A 14,606-nucleotide genomic window follows, 5' to 3' on the forward strand; every position below is an offset into this window, starting at 1 on the left:
ATGGGCTTCAGTCTTATGTAGTACAGGAATATTTTTCCCCCTACTTGTACTATCAGTATACGACAAGAACACGTGGTTGGCAGTGGAAACAACTTGAGACATTATTGAAAGCCTGTGCACAGACGACTATTTGAATTCACGGACAGAACAATGTGAAAAAACAGGACGGTCTCATGGGAACACACACAGACTATGGGCAGTGTGACTGGGGGAGTCGAACACAGATCGCCGCTCTGAAAAGCTTACAACTTCTTCATGAAGGGCTGAACGCCCAGCCTTGGTAGCTTTAGAAACGTGGGTTCAAATGGTTTTGCCGTTTCCTGCATTAAGAAAACAGCTCAGCGGGTTAGAGAGTCACAATTCTGGGCCTCAAAGTAAATGAATAAACACAGGTCATAAGAGCCATAACAGAGCTGGCCCCTCCCTGTACATCAGCTTCAGCAAACGAATCACCGTTTGTTCTCAGAAACCCGTGTTCAGCTCTTTTTGTCCGTTTTAATTTCTTTAGAAAATGAGAAAAACTGAATAAAAACAACCAGAAAAATAAATAAGTGTACAAAGAAAACGTCTGCAAAATAACTGCAAAATAAGTTATATATTGCATCATTTTAAGATAGAAATAGAGTTTGAGTCATCTGTATGGACCACCTAATTTAAATAGAGCTCCGCATGTGTAAGCCACACAACCCGACACTTTAGAAAAAACGCAGAGTGGACCTTTGATTGCGGGTTTGAGCCCAGTAGCAGACTGTGACTTGCCTTACCCAGGGTAGGTAGGAAGGAAGAAATATAGCACGACAACATTAAAAAATCAGCAGAACACCTGAATAGCTTGCAGATTTTTGATCATATCGTTGCATCCTGTAGGGCTCTGAAAGTCCGTTGTGACCACACCCTTGTCTCCGTTCTTCACTGAAAAGGGCTTACTGTGCAACTCTCTGGGATCAGATCTCTTACATGAAAGCTGGCAACACGTACTGTACACCCCACCCTCTACCAAGGCTGGAAGACTGTGAGGAATTGTTTAATCCATAGTACTTCTGGCTTTTTAAGATACTGTATATTTCAGTTTATAGAACAATCTTGACAGTAAACCCCTATTGACTTTGGTTATGCAATTATTTATGGGTCATTATAATTAGCCATAGATCCTCAATCACCAACCGCTGCAGCTTGGTGTGAGGTACTGTATGCGGCAAAATGTGTCCGTCGCGCCCCCAGAGGCAGACTTCCTGCAGTAAATCTTTCACAGCAAGCGACGTTAGAGAATTATTTTACTGCCCTCTACTGGGGCCAGGACGTTACTGCGAGTCTCAAACAACCAGGAACATTCATGTATTAGCATATACGGTACAGGAATTTATGGAAACAAGATATCATTCATTAATCCAAAATACAGATTCGAGTTAAATGATAACCTTAATTTGAACATTTCATAGACTGTTTTAGTGCATTAAAATACAGTATATCACTCCTTTCTCCATGGAATTATAGGCAACGCTGCTAACCCATCATATCCCAATTTTAAACTATCTACACTTTCACACCTTTTTGCGCTTCATATAGTAGAAGATGAAGACAAATGTGTAGAACACCTGTTTCCTAATCGCAGCTCATCGAGAACTGCAGCGTCCTTCACTCTGGTCTTGAAGTAATTCTACAAAGTGTTTGGTATTCTGGCAGCTCTGGGAACAGGGTGTCGGGCCAGGAGGGGAGAGTATTAAGGGTGTCTTTAAGAGAATAAACCTGGGGTTTATTCTCACTCCAGGCTAACTATCGTTGGGACTGTGTGACTTTAGGACTAGACCGGGCTGGAATAATGCTGAAAACAGGCAGGGAAGGGAGGAAAAAAAAATAAATCACCCGTTTCATTCTCAAGGTATCAAAATAGGCTTTATTTTTTGTAACCCTTGTCAAAAACATTTGAAAATTTTGCTTATAAATTTATTACAATACGGAGATCGCATGAATTATACAAAAGTTCACATTCGCCAAGCTGCGTCCTCAAGCGGTGACGAGCAGTTTCTTCCTGGCACAGACCCGTAGTGTACGACCACATGCCAGCGAGTCTTGTCCGTGCTCCGCCAAGCGCCAAGCGCCGTGGATACCAACGCGCGTCACATTCAGGAAACTACACACCCACACCCACCCCTCCGGCTCTTACTCTGTAGCCTGCCATAGTCTGGGTATTAATGCTACAAGATTCCGAAAATACAGCTCTCAAGGGTGTGCGAAGGACATTCTGACTCAAAAGATTGGGGCAGAAGGTTCAGTCGCCTGAAACTCTCCTGTGGATACTGGTGTTGTGAGGCAGAGAAGCGAAGACCCCTGCCAGAGTCGTTACTGTAGCACATCGGACCTGAAAGACCCCGACTCGAAAAGGACACATTTGGAAACTCCCTTTTCCATGCGTTTGTACACGTCAAACCCATCAGCACGTGCTGGAACAATGGCTACCCGCCCACAGACAGCGGCACACCCCATTAAACGTCCGTTTCCGACAGTTTAAATTCCCTCCAGTCACAGACCCGCCACCTGCAGCCCGTCACGTAACATAACGCTCCCAACAAAGGTCTCAGCAAAACAAACATCTTGAAAGACAGCTCGTCTCCACACGTGAAACCTTCGGGTTGGATTTACGGTTTTAAAAGTGTGATGCGCTTCCTCATTTCACAGCGCAAAGATCCCAACTGAAAAGAAAAGATGCACTGACAGCACGAAGCCTGGCGATTTTGCATGGCTTATAATTAGTGAAAAGATCAGCCCACAGCCCTAACCCCTGCTCACTGTGCACCACCCTGGCATCCGCATTTCTGCTGATCAAACCTTTGAAGCAGCAGAACTTCTGAAGGGCTCTCATCACGATGATACAGGCTCGTGCTTGATCTAGCGCCGGACTGGTCTCCAGTTTAAAAAAAAAAAAGACTTGAAAAACAGCTTCACTCAAGTGTAGCAAAAGATCACTGTACGTCCTCCAGTGGGTAGAATGCGGCTGCAGGAAAAATGTTAACAGTTCAGACTGTCTCCCCCTCCTTGACCCTTTGAAATTCGGAAAATTTCACAAACTGCTGAAGAGCACAGCACACTCCACTCTAGAGCAGTCCAAACCAAAGGCTCACAAAACCCACATTTTAATATAAAGCCCTGGAAAGAACAGTAAGACACCATCATTATTCACTTTGTGGGACCCAATAACTTCTGACAGCTCATTGAAGAACTCATGGTATGATGCGTCTTCGCCCACATTTTACATTTCAACAAGTCCGAAAGACTTCAAAATAATTCTCAGCTTAGAGAGCAGGCTAGTTATCACGTTTTTAGAAATTAAACACATCCAGAGGGTTTATTATTTCTGGCGCAGATGTGAACAACCAGCTTTTCTGTTCAATGAATTTTCACATTGTGGAAAACCAGAGTACAAAACAATGAGTACTTGAGTTTTGTGGACCTTCTGACAGGGTCTTTCTGGTTGAGAGCTCTGTCCAAACTTGGGAGGCTATTAAAGAGAGGTTAGAAACCAGTGATTTTCTATTTATTATACAGCAATACGCAAAACAACTAACCTAACCTATAGTTACCCTCATTTAAAAAAATCAAAAAGCACCAAATTTAAGACTGGTCCTGGCATTTAGTGTTTGACAATCCTAGCTTGAGTCCATACAGCCCCCAGGTGGAACATGAGATTCAGACCTCTGCAGCATCAACAGCAACAATTCTGGACTTCAAACGTCCTTGATATCAACCAGTTTACATAAATAAAAAGGCAATAAATTAGTGCTTCTCATCAGTAAGATCTTAATGCAAATAATTCCAAATGGTGCAATAATGATTATTTAGACCTTAAAGCCGCAGATTTGGATACTGTAGGTATTTTAGTTGACCAGATGACAAACCTCAACTGTGTATAGTGACATGTTCCAATTTCAGCAACTATCTAAAGCATTCTTATGCAGACATTGTCACTATTCATTCATTTATCAATTGCAACAACGACTTCCTGTTTAAATGTTTAGGGAACGTCTTTTTAAATATTTCAGGCTTCCAAAAGCTTCCACTTTGATCATACGTGAGCAAATTGGTAGTTCATTAACTCCAGTTATGTGCAAGACACAGTAAGAAAACTCAAGTGCTTAGTTTACAGGACATTTTCAAGATTTTGTAAACATGTTAGCAAAGTTCACAACCTTAAACTTTTAATTAAAAAAGTAGAAATCTTTGCCAAGATCTAAGCCAAAATAAAATGCATATTTAGTATCAGTATTCTGCATCAGTCATCCACGTGTTTTTAAAAAATGCATTCCTGATGTGCAGCATCATTTTTACTTTTTACCAGCTCCAGACACCTTTAGGCATCATTGTTATTTTAAAGCAATATCTGAGGCAGGGTTGCAAGTATTATTGAATAGTCTTAAAATGTAACTATGGTTTCACATAGAGTTGCAAGAAAAAAAAATTGTCCATTTACCAAAATGTTTAAGAATCCCGACATCACTTCAGCCTCAATCGAAAATACAGCAGTCAACGGCAGGACCGTCAGACCTCAATTTAACTTTCACACAAAAAAAAATATTAAAAAAGCATGCCAATCGTAATCTCCCCCACAAGATATAAAAAAAGAAGTACTTGTGTTTGCCAATTACTCTGGAGAACCGGATTTAGAATCCTTTGTTGAAGAGCGCGGTGCTTTCTTGTGTTTCCTCGTCTTTCCTAGAGAGTCCAGCAGATCAGGTGTCCCCTCTTCCTCCTCATCCTGAGTCCTGGCCTGAGAGCCACTGTTTTCCATAAACATGTTGGGGATGTCTTGGCCAAAGTAAATCTTACTGTTTGCCGCAATCGCCTGGTACTTCATAAGCTCCAGGTATTCTGGTGTCAACTTCATCTGCACAGAGAGAAGACGTGGATAGAAGTCAGGAGAAAAGTCAAACACAGTACAACATATCCAGGTTCAGTCACTACCCCGACACACACACGCACAAAAAGAAATTCAGATCTAACAGCTCTGCAGGGTTCACTTCAGAATTTTGAGCTCTATCATCATCTGTAGTATCCCCAAACCTTAACTTCCACTCTAGTTTTCTTGTCTTTTTCACGGCTCACAGACCTTTAAACCGATACTTTACTGCCCCCTAGCTCACCAGACGGTTTTCTGACTCCCCCCCATAGTGGTGGCATGGAGTGTTCTGCTTCAAATCACCCCTAGTTTAAAACCCAGTGGCAATGAAGCCGACTTGCAGGAGCTTCTATTCACTTCCTATATTCTGGATTCCTTTTTGTCACACTACACAAATGTTAGAAAAATCTTTGCAGCTTTGCAGGCTACTGTAAAAAAACGGAACGGACTACAGTCCTCCAGGACCGGAGCTGTTGGGAGTATCTGTCCATCTTCTCCTCTCTCGAAGGAGGTGAAAGAACCACAGGCTGCAACTCAGCCCGTGCCATAAAGAAGATTACCCTGTTGGCTTCAGCAAACTTCGCAGCCGTGTAGTACTCGGCATCCGCTCTGGTGCGCTCTCTGGCCAGGAACGCTGCATCTGGAACCCAACAGAAAATATGACACCGCCCGCCAGCGCTGGGAGTTCCACTGACAAAGAGTGCAAACGTGACGGGTGAAAGGAACTGAACCCTTTTCCAAGTCTTGAAGGGAAAAGGCTATGAGGGGGATCTGATCCAAGAATTCACAATACCCCAAGAAACTGAGCAAGTGCCTGTCAGCATAGGGAGCGTGGCACAAGCTGCCCAGCCATGTCGTCCAAACTGGAACCCTGGCTTCTTCCAAGACCCTCGGATCAATTAGCTACTAACTACCAGACAAGCTGGAATGGCTGGCATCTTCCCCTCATTTGTAATCTTTCTGAGGTTCCTAAAAACACTAATACAGGCAACACAAGGCATCTTCTCATCAGACTGACTGCCACTGACTGATGAACTTTTCTCTTCTCTCTTGCAAAATGCGGGATTCCACAACATGCACCGCTGCAGCACTCCTTGCCGAAAGCCCTGAAAAACCGAGTATGGCAAAGCAGCCAGGCGGTACCTTCGATTTCAGAGATCTTTTTCTCCGTCTCCTTCTCCATCACCTTCTGCTTGAAGTGGATTTCAGCCACTTGAGCCACCTTCTGCGCCTCTGAACAGAAGAGCACCAAAACAGCAGTCAGGACCACAGGGATATGGGCACCAGGAAAAAATACGGACATAACCCAAGTTAAAGAAGTTGTAAAACTGTTACAACACGCATTTAAAAGCAGTTTAAATCTGACTGCTGTTTTGAACAAGGGCTCCAAATCATGGAACTGGTGACCCACACACCTGTTCCTCCAGAGCGCTCACTTAAATTGGAAAAAAAAAAAAACTATATTCATTTTAACTCTATTTATACTGCCAAACCTCTGAACAGAAAACTAGAAATAAGGTTTGCTAGAGCTCCAACCCAGCCACCCGCTGGTTGAAGAGCTCAGCTGCAGTGGACACCCCCGCTTTAGAGGGACAATATGAAAGCCGTTTTTCTCTTTACCTATTATGGCTTTTTTCCTTTCAGTCTCTGCTTCCTTCTCCACGACCTTCTGCGTCTGAGCAGTGATGAGCAGCCTGGTCTTCTCTGCCTCCCTGGGGAGGGAATGAGAATCGGAGCTGATGAACATGGCAAATGGCCGACTCGCTCCCACGTCACGAGCGAGTGAGCCAGAGCTCGCCCGCTTCAGACCGACAGTGCATAGTCACAGAGCCCGCGGAGCCGCTCAGTCGGTAAAGGCACGTGTCCAGTCGCTGACTGGACCCTATGGCCCGGGAGCCTAGATCACGTCACTAGCTGACTGTGACTGAGTCTCCCCAAGCAGCAGAGCACAGTTGTCTGAGCCCCTTAGACAACTGTGGATTGGGGTTAATCAACCAGGGCTCTTGGCTCTCAGTGACATAGCGCCCCCCCTGTGGCCTTCAGCTGTGTTGGTTTTCAGAAATAGGGGCCTGCAAGGTGCCCCTCTGTGTAGCCTCAGGGTTCACAGCTAAGAGCCAAGCCATGAAAAACACACAACGGTCTGCACAACAAGAGCCGATTCTTAACGTGGGGGAAAAAAACTGCATACTCATGGAAGAAAGACTTACTACTTACATTAGTTCAAAATTTCTCCTGATGGCTTCTGGGATTTTGGGCTTCGTAACACGAACTGCCTGGATACAGGAAAAAAATGGCAGGAAAAACCTGTAACAGATTCTCACTCACTGACTTTTGAACCTTCAGTGTACCCACACAAATACTGAATGCACAAAGGTCTTGTATCAGCCTTGCATCTGTTTCAGAGGGCACAAGTGGAAATTATAGCGAAGTGTATTTAAAACGGAGACCAATGAGTACTTATCAAGCTAGAAGGTTGTGGGATTGTGGAACAAGCTGCCCAGCCATGTTTGTTGGAGCAAATACTCTTTGTCTTTTTTTAAGAAATGGTAGGGTGAGATCCTCAGATGTATTAGATCTTGTAAACTTTGTTATGCTCTTATCATGTGTTGGTGGTTTCAAAGTACGCTCAATGCATCCTTTTCACCAGTTTCACACTGTGTCCCGTTCCTTCTTTTGTATCTGCACAGTGGCTACGGAGAAAAGTAGATGTTTTGTTAACGCTACAGAACCGGGCTCTGAATCCTGACCTTACCTGAATTGTGAGACCAGGAGCCATGACATTAAGTTCTTTCTGCAGGGACAGCTTGAGGTTTTCATCAATTATATCTATCAAACAAAATGCACATATGGCAGCACATGGAAAAATGTTAATGACAATGCAACACTGCCAGAGAGAAACAGTACAGCTGCTCCTTCAAGGCTTCATCCAGATTCGCCATGTTAAAGAACTGGAATACAGCAGACTCTTAATCAACAGCCTGAAAGACATCTCCCACAGTATCAGAGCACAGAATCAAGGAGAAGGATTACTGTCAAAAACTGTGACATAAAACCAATCAACACATTTGCAGTATACCTTCATACTTACCAAATAATTCGATATACACTTCCTGGAGAGTGTGGACGCTGCAAAACTGATTCAGCTCATGATGGATCTTGTTAAAAATCAGTGTTTTGTCGTAATCCGCAGTGTAGTTCCTCACAATGTCAACCGCTTCAACAGAGAAAACACAGATGAAAGGTGAGCAGTGCAAACAAGCCACTCTGATCGAGGTGTTTCACAGAGCCAGGTTTAATGGTGCTTACCTGCAGACGGAACCAGCATGTTGACAACTTCAATTCGGTCAAAGTAGATCATCACTCCCCCACTGTTGAAATGAAAAAAAACCCCAACAGAATTCGTTTTTTACATTACTTAGATCTATAAAGAAATCCTTAATGATCTTCAAACATTAAGCAAAATCAACCACCCATTTGACACTACAAAACATTAAAAAAAAACTTTAAATTCACACCATAGGTCTAAATCATATTTGATAAAGAGGTTTAAAAGGGCAGCAGCACACTGTCCAGATATTGGGAGAGAGAGGTCTGAGAACGCAGCATTTAGTATTGGTGTGAACGAAATTGCACTTGGTACCAATAACACAATAATTATAATAATTTAAGTTGGTTCATCTGGTCTTACAAGCTATTGGGCGACTTTAAAAAAAACAATGATGCAATAAAACGTTACAAAAGTGAACTCTTTCAGTAATAAATATATTTACCAAACAAATATTCTATAATTCAAATCTGAAATATCAACACTTGAAAGTAATACTACTGTACCTTGTCCCACAAGGCACATTTTTTATTTCATCAGTCTGCAGTGTGGTCTGCAAAACAAAACCAACATTAACATGAGCTTTTACATTAAACAAACATTTGGCTGGAGTAGCTAACCTCCTACAATGATGAACTGATATTTTGGAACAATTCCAATTGTTACCTAAGCTATTTTTAACATCAAAATGCATTACTGTAGAGCACAAAATTTCTAAACAGTTCCTAAACTTCCATGGAGCTTGTACAAAGTTTTGGTAAACCCGTTCAAATTTTGGCCGTGCTGCTATTTTTGCATTTTTAATGAAACAATTATCTTTCCTCACATATTTCCTGTTGTTTTCCTCTCTGCTCAAAGATCCCTGAAAGAGGAGGATCACTAGGAAGTGGCTAAAATATTCTGGATGCAAATTAAGAAATATTCAGTCATAACAAACTCCTCCTCAGAAAACCAGTTTCAACACATTTACAAAAAACAAAAGGGCTCATGGCCACTTAGTAAGAAAGGCAGCTTCCGATCTAAAATGGGCTTAAAGAATAAACAACCTCAAGTGGACATACTATACAAATCAGAACTGAATATACATCTGGATGCAGAAGAGCTGCCTTTCAGCCCGGCCTTCAGCCACACTACTTAAAGGCGAACTGCACCCCGAATTACTCAGACCGGTTATTAAAATCTCTGTAACACAATAAATTAACTGACGGCATTGCAACATTTTTTACTAATTTCGCATTAAGCACAAAATAGTGAACTTTGTGAAAGTACTGAACAGTGGACATTTTGATTCAAACCCCTGGTCTCGCCACAGGTGGGACCGAGGGTTTGCTCGAACTGCGATGTGAAGCAGCCCTTCCTGCTCACTAGTCACTGGAATGACTAATGTGACGTACAAGCAAATAAGTGCAGGTTGTGCAGCAGACATTTCACCACAGACATGGCCCAGCGTGATTTGCATGCAGAGTTAACTAGTAAGTTCCATTTATCGGCAATACCCTCTACAAATCGAGAGCAATATTTCTATTGGATTAAAAGAGACGTATTCACAAGCCTGCTTGTTTACAGGTTTAATCTCACAGGGCCGCTTTACCTCACTGGAGGTTTGATGGCCTCTTTCTGAATCGCAGACAATGACATCAATATGGCGCTGTGCATACCTGGAAATTTCAGCTACTTTGTGATGTAAATCGGAGGTTTTATAAGTTAGTGTACATTTTACTCTCACTGTGGTTTGAAATCCACTCATCAATGCTGATTCTTTCTAACCCGGACATTTAAAAAGAGAGTTGCATTTCCCCTTTAATAGTGTGACTTAAGGGCAGCAGCTCTGCCTTTAAGACGGTTAAACTAAATTTACAAGCTACTTTACGGGTGACTTTAAAAAACAACGATGTGGTAAAACATTACGAAGAGGGACCTCTGTGCGCCCGTGGGAGTGGCTCTAGGACCACAGCGACAGCACAGCTGGGCTGCGTGACTCAGATCGGCAGCAGCGGCGGGTCCACAGGGGACAGCTGTCACTGTCGGCAGGACCCTCCCGGCCGTTTCCCTTCATCCTCCGGCAAACGACTCCGAGGCCGCTACGCATTCGGTCGCCGGCTGTCGCTGTGCGTCACACGCGTTCGCCGAGACAAACGTTTCCCTGAGATTCCTCCTCCCTCCCTCCCTCAGGCCTACAGTGAGCCACTGTGCCGGAGGGGGCGCTGTAGCGGCAGGGGAGTCACAGGCCCGCGAGGAACTGACCTGCACGCTCCGGAACGTCGTGATGAACGGCAGCATGATGTGATAGCCAGGACCGTTGGGGACCGTCAGCAGGGCCCCCCCTCTGAAAAAGAGACCGCAAGCAAAATGTCTCAGTCACCAGCCTTAATGCAGCAACAGCTCCTCCGGTTTCTGCTCTCAGAGGTTTAAGTTAGAGGTGATTTTAAAACGCACAAAGCCCTTTATTTCACGTGAGCTTCTTAGCGGGTGGAGCGGTGGCACTGTGGCTAAGGATCTGCGCCTGTGGCTGGAAGGTTGCCGGTTCAAATCCCACAGCCGGCAGAGGAATCCTACTACATTGGGCCCCTGGGCAAGGCCCTTAACCCCAACTGCTTCAGAGGCGCTGTACAATGGCTGATCCTGTGCTCTGACCCCAAGCTTCTCTCCCTGTCTGTGTCTGCGTCTCATGGAGAGCAAGCTGGGGTATGCAAAAAGACGAATTTCTAATGCAAAAATTTTATATGGCTAATAAAGTGATCTTAATCTGAATCTGACACCCCTCACAGTCGGGGCTTTTGGGCGAAATCAGAAAGCGGGACCAAATGGGTTAAGGAAAATCGGTAAATGTCGGCGGAGCTCACAAACAGCAAAGCCACCCCAGAACACACCCACAGGGCTGTTTCCACTGTGAACGAGGAACACTGTAAACACGAGTCACAAGACCGACATCTAATTTCTTCACAGGTTCAATTTCTTCATAAGAAAATACAACTGAAGCTTTAGAAGACTAAATGGAAAGTGCACACACCTTGAATGCACCTCAACCAAACCAGGCTGTTCAGAGCAAGGCCCCTGCGAGGCCAACAGCCTGCTTAAGGAAAGGATGTTGAAACAAACGCTGAATCTCCTTCACACTCTAACACCAGATTACACTTCCCTATAAAAGAGACGTGCTTCACGCACAAACGCTCGCTTATACCCGTCTTTTTGTCTTAAAAACATTTGCATGTGTGCTGTTTATCTTCTCTCATTCCTTTTTGCATACCGCCGTCGGACACATGCGATACAGCGCAGCACACTTTTCCTTCCAGCTCCCGTCACTGGGGAGGCGGAAATGCCGGGCTGAGACGCGGGACGTACCTGTAGTACACAGCCAGGTGTCCCTCTTCGATCTTGTGGATGGAGGAGTGCAGCAGGACAGCCAACACGCCCGTCACGGCAGCGACTACAGCCCCGACATGTGCCATCGCCATCCCCGCTCCCGCCACGATCTGGACAGGGACACAGAGCAGACGCGTTGCACTGCAAAGCCTTTACCAAGTCTCCCTCTCTCTCTCTCTCTCGAGGGAGAGAACCGCTTCGTGAAACGACTGTTGCCTGTGACAAACGTAGAAGGCAGTGCTGCCTGTGCGAAACACTGAAGAAGCCGTGTGGGGAAATGTGAAAAAGAGAGCATCAGCTGGCAAGCACCAACTCAAATGTGCATTTTTTTTTAAATGAAATAGGGGAGGTTAATGTATCGGGTTAAGTTAGGGTAAACCTGGCTGTTTCCAGGTTTAATAATTTTGTGACATAAAGGGGTTCCCAAAGACACCAAAGAGAATTCCTTCATATCCTTAACTGAAACTAACAAACTACTCCCCCTTATCCCTACAGCTTGAGTAAGAAATTAATTCCTGCTGGTCTTCACATCTTAAGTAACACATTTAAGCCAGGAGATTACAGTAAAGCAGAACTCTATGGATGGAATAATACATGTCCTGAAGCCAGCTTAAATGTACTACATTTAAAGAAGTAAAACTGATTGCACTTTAAATACCGGGAAGGGTGAGGACCAACACGTACCCTGAAGAGCTGACAGTGTGATAAAGAGTGATAAAAACACTCTTGCCAAGTTTTTATGTATGAAGACTGCATGAACCAGGCTTAAGCTAGACGGTTTAAGCATGCTTAATTAAAACACTGATAAAATGAGAGAGGAATTCAGTAATACTACACTTGGGCCAGGTCTCTATAAGTCCATAAGAGTGACTTTCTTTTTACACAGCTCATAGAAGGTACCACCTACCTTAACCAAGATGTCATAGCGGAAGCTTTGGGTACAATAACTGCTCAGAAGTAGAACATGTATATACAGTACTGCGACACATTTCATTTCAGAACAAGGGAAAAACAGGTTTCACACTGAGGTGCAGGAAGGTGACAAGTTCGCTGGGAATGACGCATACTCAAAGAGGTTTACAGGAATGCTTCAGACCGCTACAGGCCCGAAGAGGTTTAAACCAGTGCTGAGCAGATCATGTTCCATGGCGGGCCGGTCCGTTCCAGTGTGCGGCAGCTGATCCCTTCCACCCAGCCCACAGCTGTGACACATTCCACAGCAACAAGCAGGTGTCCCCAGAGCAGGCTAGCCTGTACTGTGGGCTCAGCTGCAGTCACGCCCCCTGATAACCGACAAGCCCACGAAACCAAGATCCACGTGTACTGCAAATGATGACCGAGAATGCACAACCCAGTGAGTACACACAGTGCATCACAAACACCCACCGAATCTCCTGGTTGAGCAGTATGTTACTGTGTCTATACAGGTTTACAAGACAGGTTTCAGATCTGTAAAGCACATCAAAGGCATAGGGTAGCTGAACTTCAGCTTTTCAGTCAGACTCAAATACCACCTTTGGAACTCAACACTAAATGAAACGTGAAAAGAGAATATTGCAAAGGTACTCAGAACAAATATTCGAAATCCTCAGCGGCACTGACTAGTCGTCCCAGCGGACTTCTCCAGATTTATCAGTGAAAACCTATTCATGCTTTTAAAGTTGAATTCCTTTTTTATTTAAATTCTATTAGAAATTTAAAGAATCAAAAGGCAAGACAATGGAAATATGTATAATAAGTATAAGTATAATTTTTAGTTTTTACAATTGTGAATTCCTCTGGCTTTGAAGTGTTTATTTCTGTATCTATTTCATTATGGTGTTTAAATAAGAACTTGTTTTTTTTTTTTTTAAAAACTTATCAGTGAAAAGCGAACCACAGGATTCAAGTAGAAACTATGGGGAAGTGCAATATAACTGAGAACAGAAGCGCTTTTTCACACAGAGGGCCGGTGTGGGAGTATGGCTTCTTTCAAGAAACAGACGGAACTCGCCATTCTGTCCGGGAAATATCTCACATTCTTTTAGCAAACACAAACTGGGCCTCTTCAGATTTGCCGTCCTTGAACTAAACCTTTGTTTTGGTTCCTCTTTCCAAGTATAACAACCTTGCTTAAACCCATCCAGTGGATTACCCTGCCTTCCTCGTCTCCCGTGAGCAAACACCGTGCTCTTGCACCTCAAATCCACAAGGAGCACACATAACTCGGTTTAGCCTAGATGTGTTCCTAATGTTCTTGTCTGCTCCTTGTTTTTTAATAAATATAAGGGCACTTTCAGATGTATATTTATCTTTCAGTTTACAGTTTGAGGCAATGCTCAAAAGCAACTTCAGGCACTCTAACGATTTACTGTCAGTGTAAAGCGTGATCTTTAGTCGGAGGGAATGACGTTAAACTGGAAATCGTGTCCAACATTATTTTTTTGCTTGCCGTGTAGTACATGTTCGTTTTCGTGAAGGGCTACTCAAATCGATATCTCCTGCACAATTCCAGTTTTACGGAGACAAATATACACATTCAGAAACGGAGAAAAAACAACGAGTTACAACATGACCGAATCTTTTCCCCCCAGTGGCTTATCGTCCCAGGGTCTTGCTACTGTCTGCAGTAACAAGACCGCCACTCGGGACTAGCGGCCACAAGCACGAACACCGCCCCTCTGCCCGTGTCCGTTCCTCGATTAAACCCGCAACACGTTATTTCAGCGAAGTTTTTCGATGCAATCGAGCTCTCCAACTCCCGAGCCCACGAACCAGTGCGGATTCAGCCAGTTGCACGGCGTGATGCAAACAGGAAAAAACAAAAACTCCATGACGGATTACCATGAGTAATGGATTGCACACGTTAAATTCATACAAACAAAAATCCCAATGCACTCTGCTCACCAAGCCTTCAAACAGTCTCTTCTGACAAGTCGGTTATGAGCGAAATCCTCCCTGTCCATCCCCCCCGCAGGGCTCACTGCAGCAATGGACTCGACTCGCAGCTCCAGCGCCGCTTCTCTTCCGGGTGAAGAGTGCACCACC

At 44.1% G+C, this 14,606-nt stretch overlaps 1 protein-coding gene across 1 annotated transcript; it reads right to left on the bottom strand.

Moving 5' to 3' along the window:
- Window positions 1–1,877: 1,877 nt before the first annotated feature.
- Window positions 1,878–14,598, bottom strand: erlin1 (ER lipid raft associated 1). The gene is made up of 12 exons (XM_088915300.1): window positions 14,466–14,598; window positions 11,559–11,689; window positions 10,461–10,542; window positions 8,723–8,769; window positions 8,198–8,259; window positions 7,980–8,105; window positions 7,644–7,717; window positions 7,106–7,164; window positions 6,512–6,603; window positions 6,035–6,124; window positions 5,452–5,531; window positions 1,878–4,879 (listed from the first exon to the last, which is right to left on the bottom strand). The coding sequence occupies exons 2-12, from the start codon at window positions 11,669–11,671 to the stop codon at window positions 4,637–4,639; spliced, it is 1,068 nt and encodes a 355-aa protein (XP_088771426.1). The 5' UTR covers window positions 11,672–11,689; window positions 14,466–14,598; the 3' UTR covers window positions 1,878–4,636.
- Between the last annotated feature and the right edge of the window lie 8 nt (window positions 14,599–14,606).

Source organism: Atractosteus spatula, chromosome 5 (genome assembly GCF_055471065.1).
Source record: "Atractosteus spatula isolate fAtrSpa1 chromosome 5, fAtrSpa1.hap1, whole genome shotgun sequence".
Taxonomy (NCBI): domain Eukaryota; kingdom Metazoa; phylum Chordata; class Actinopteri; order Semionotiformes; family Lepisosteidae; genus Atractosteus; species Atractosteus spatula.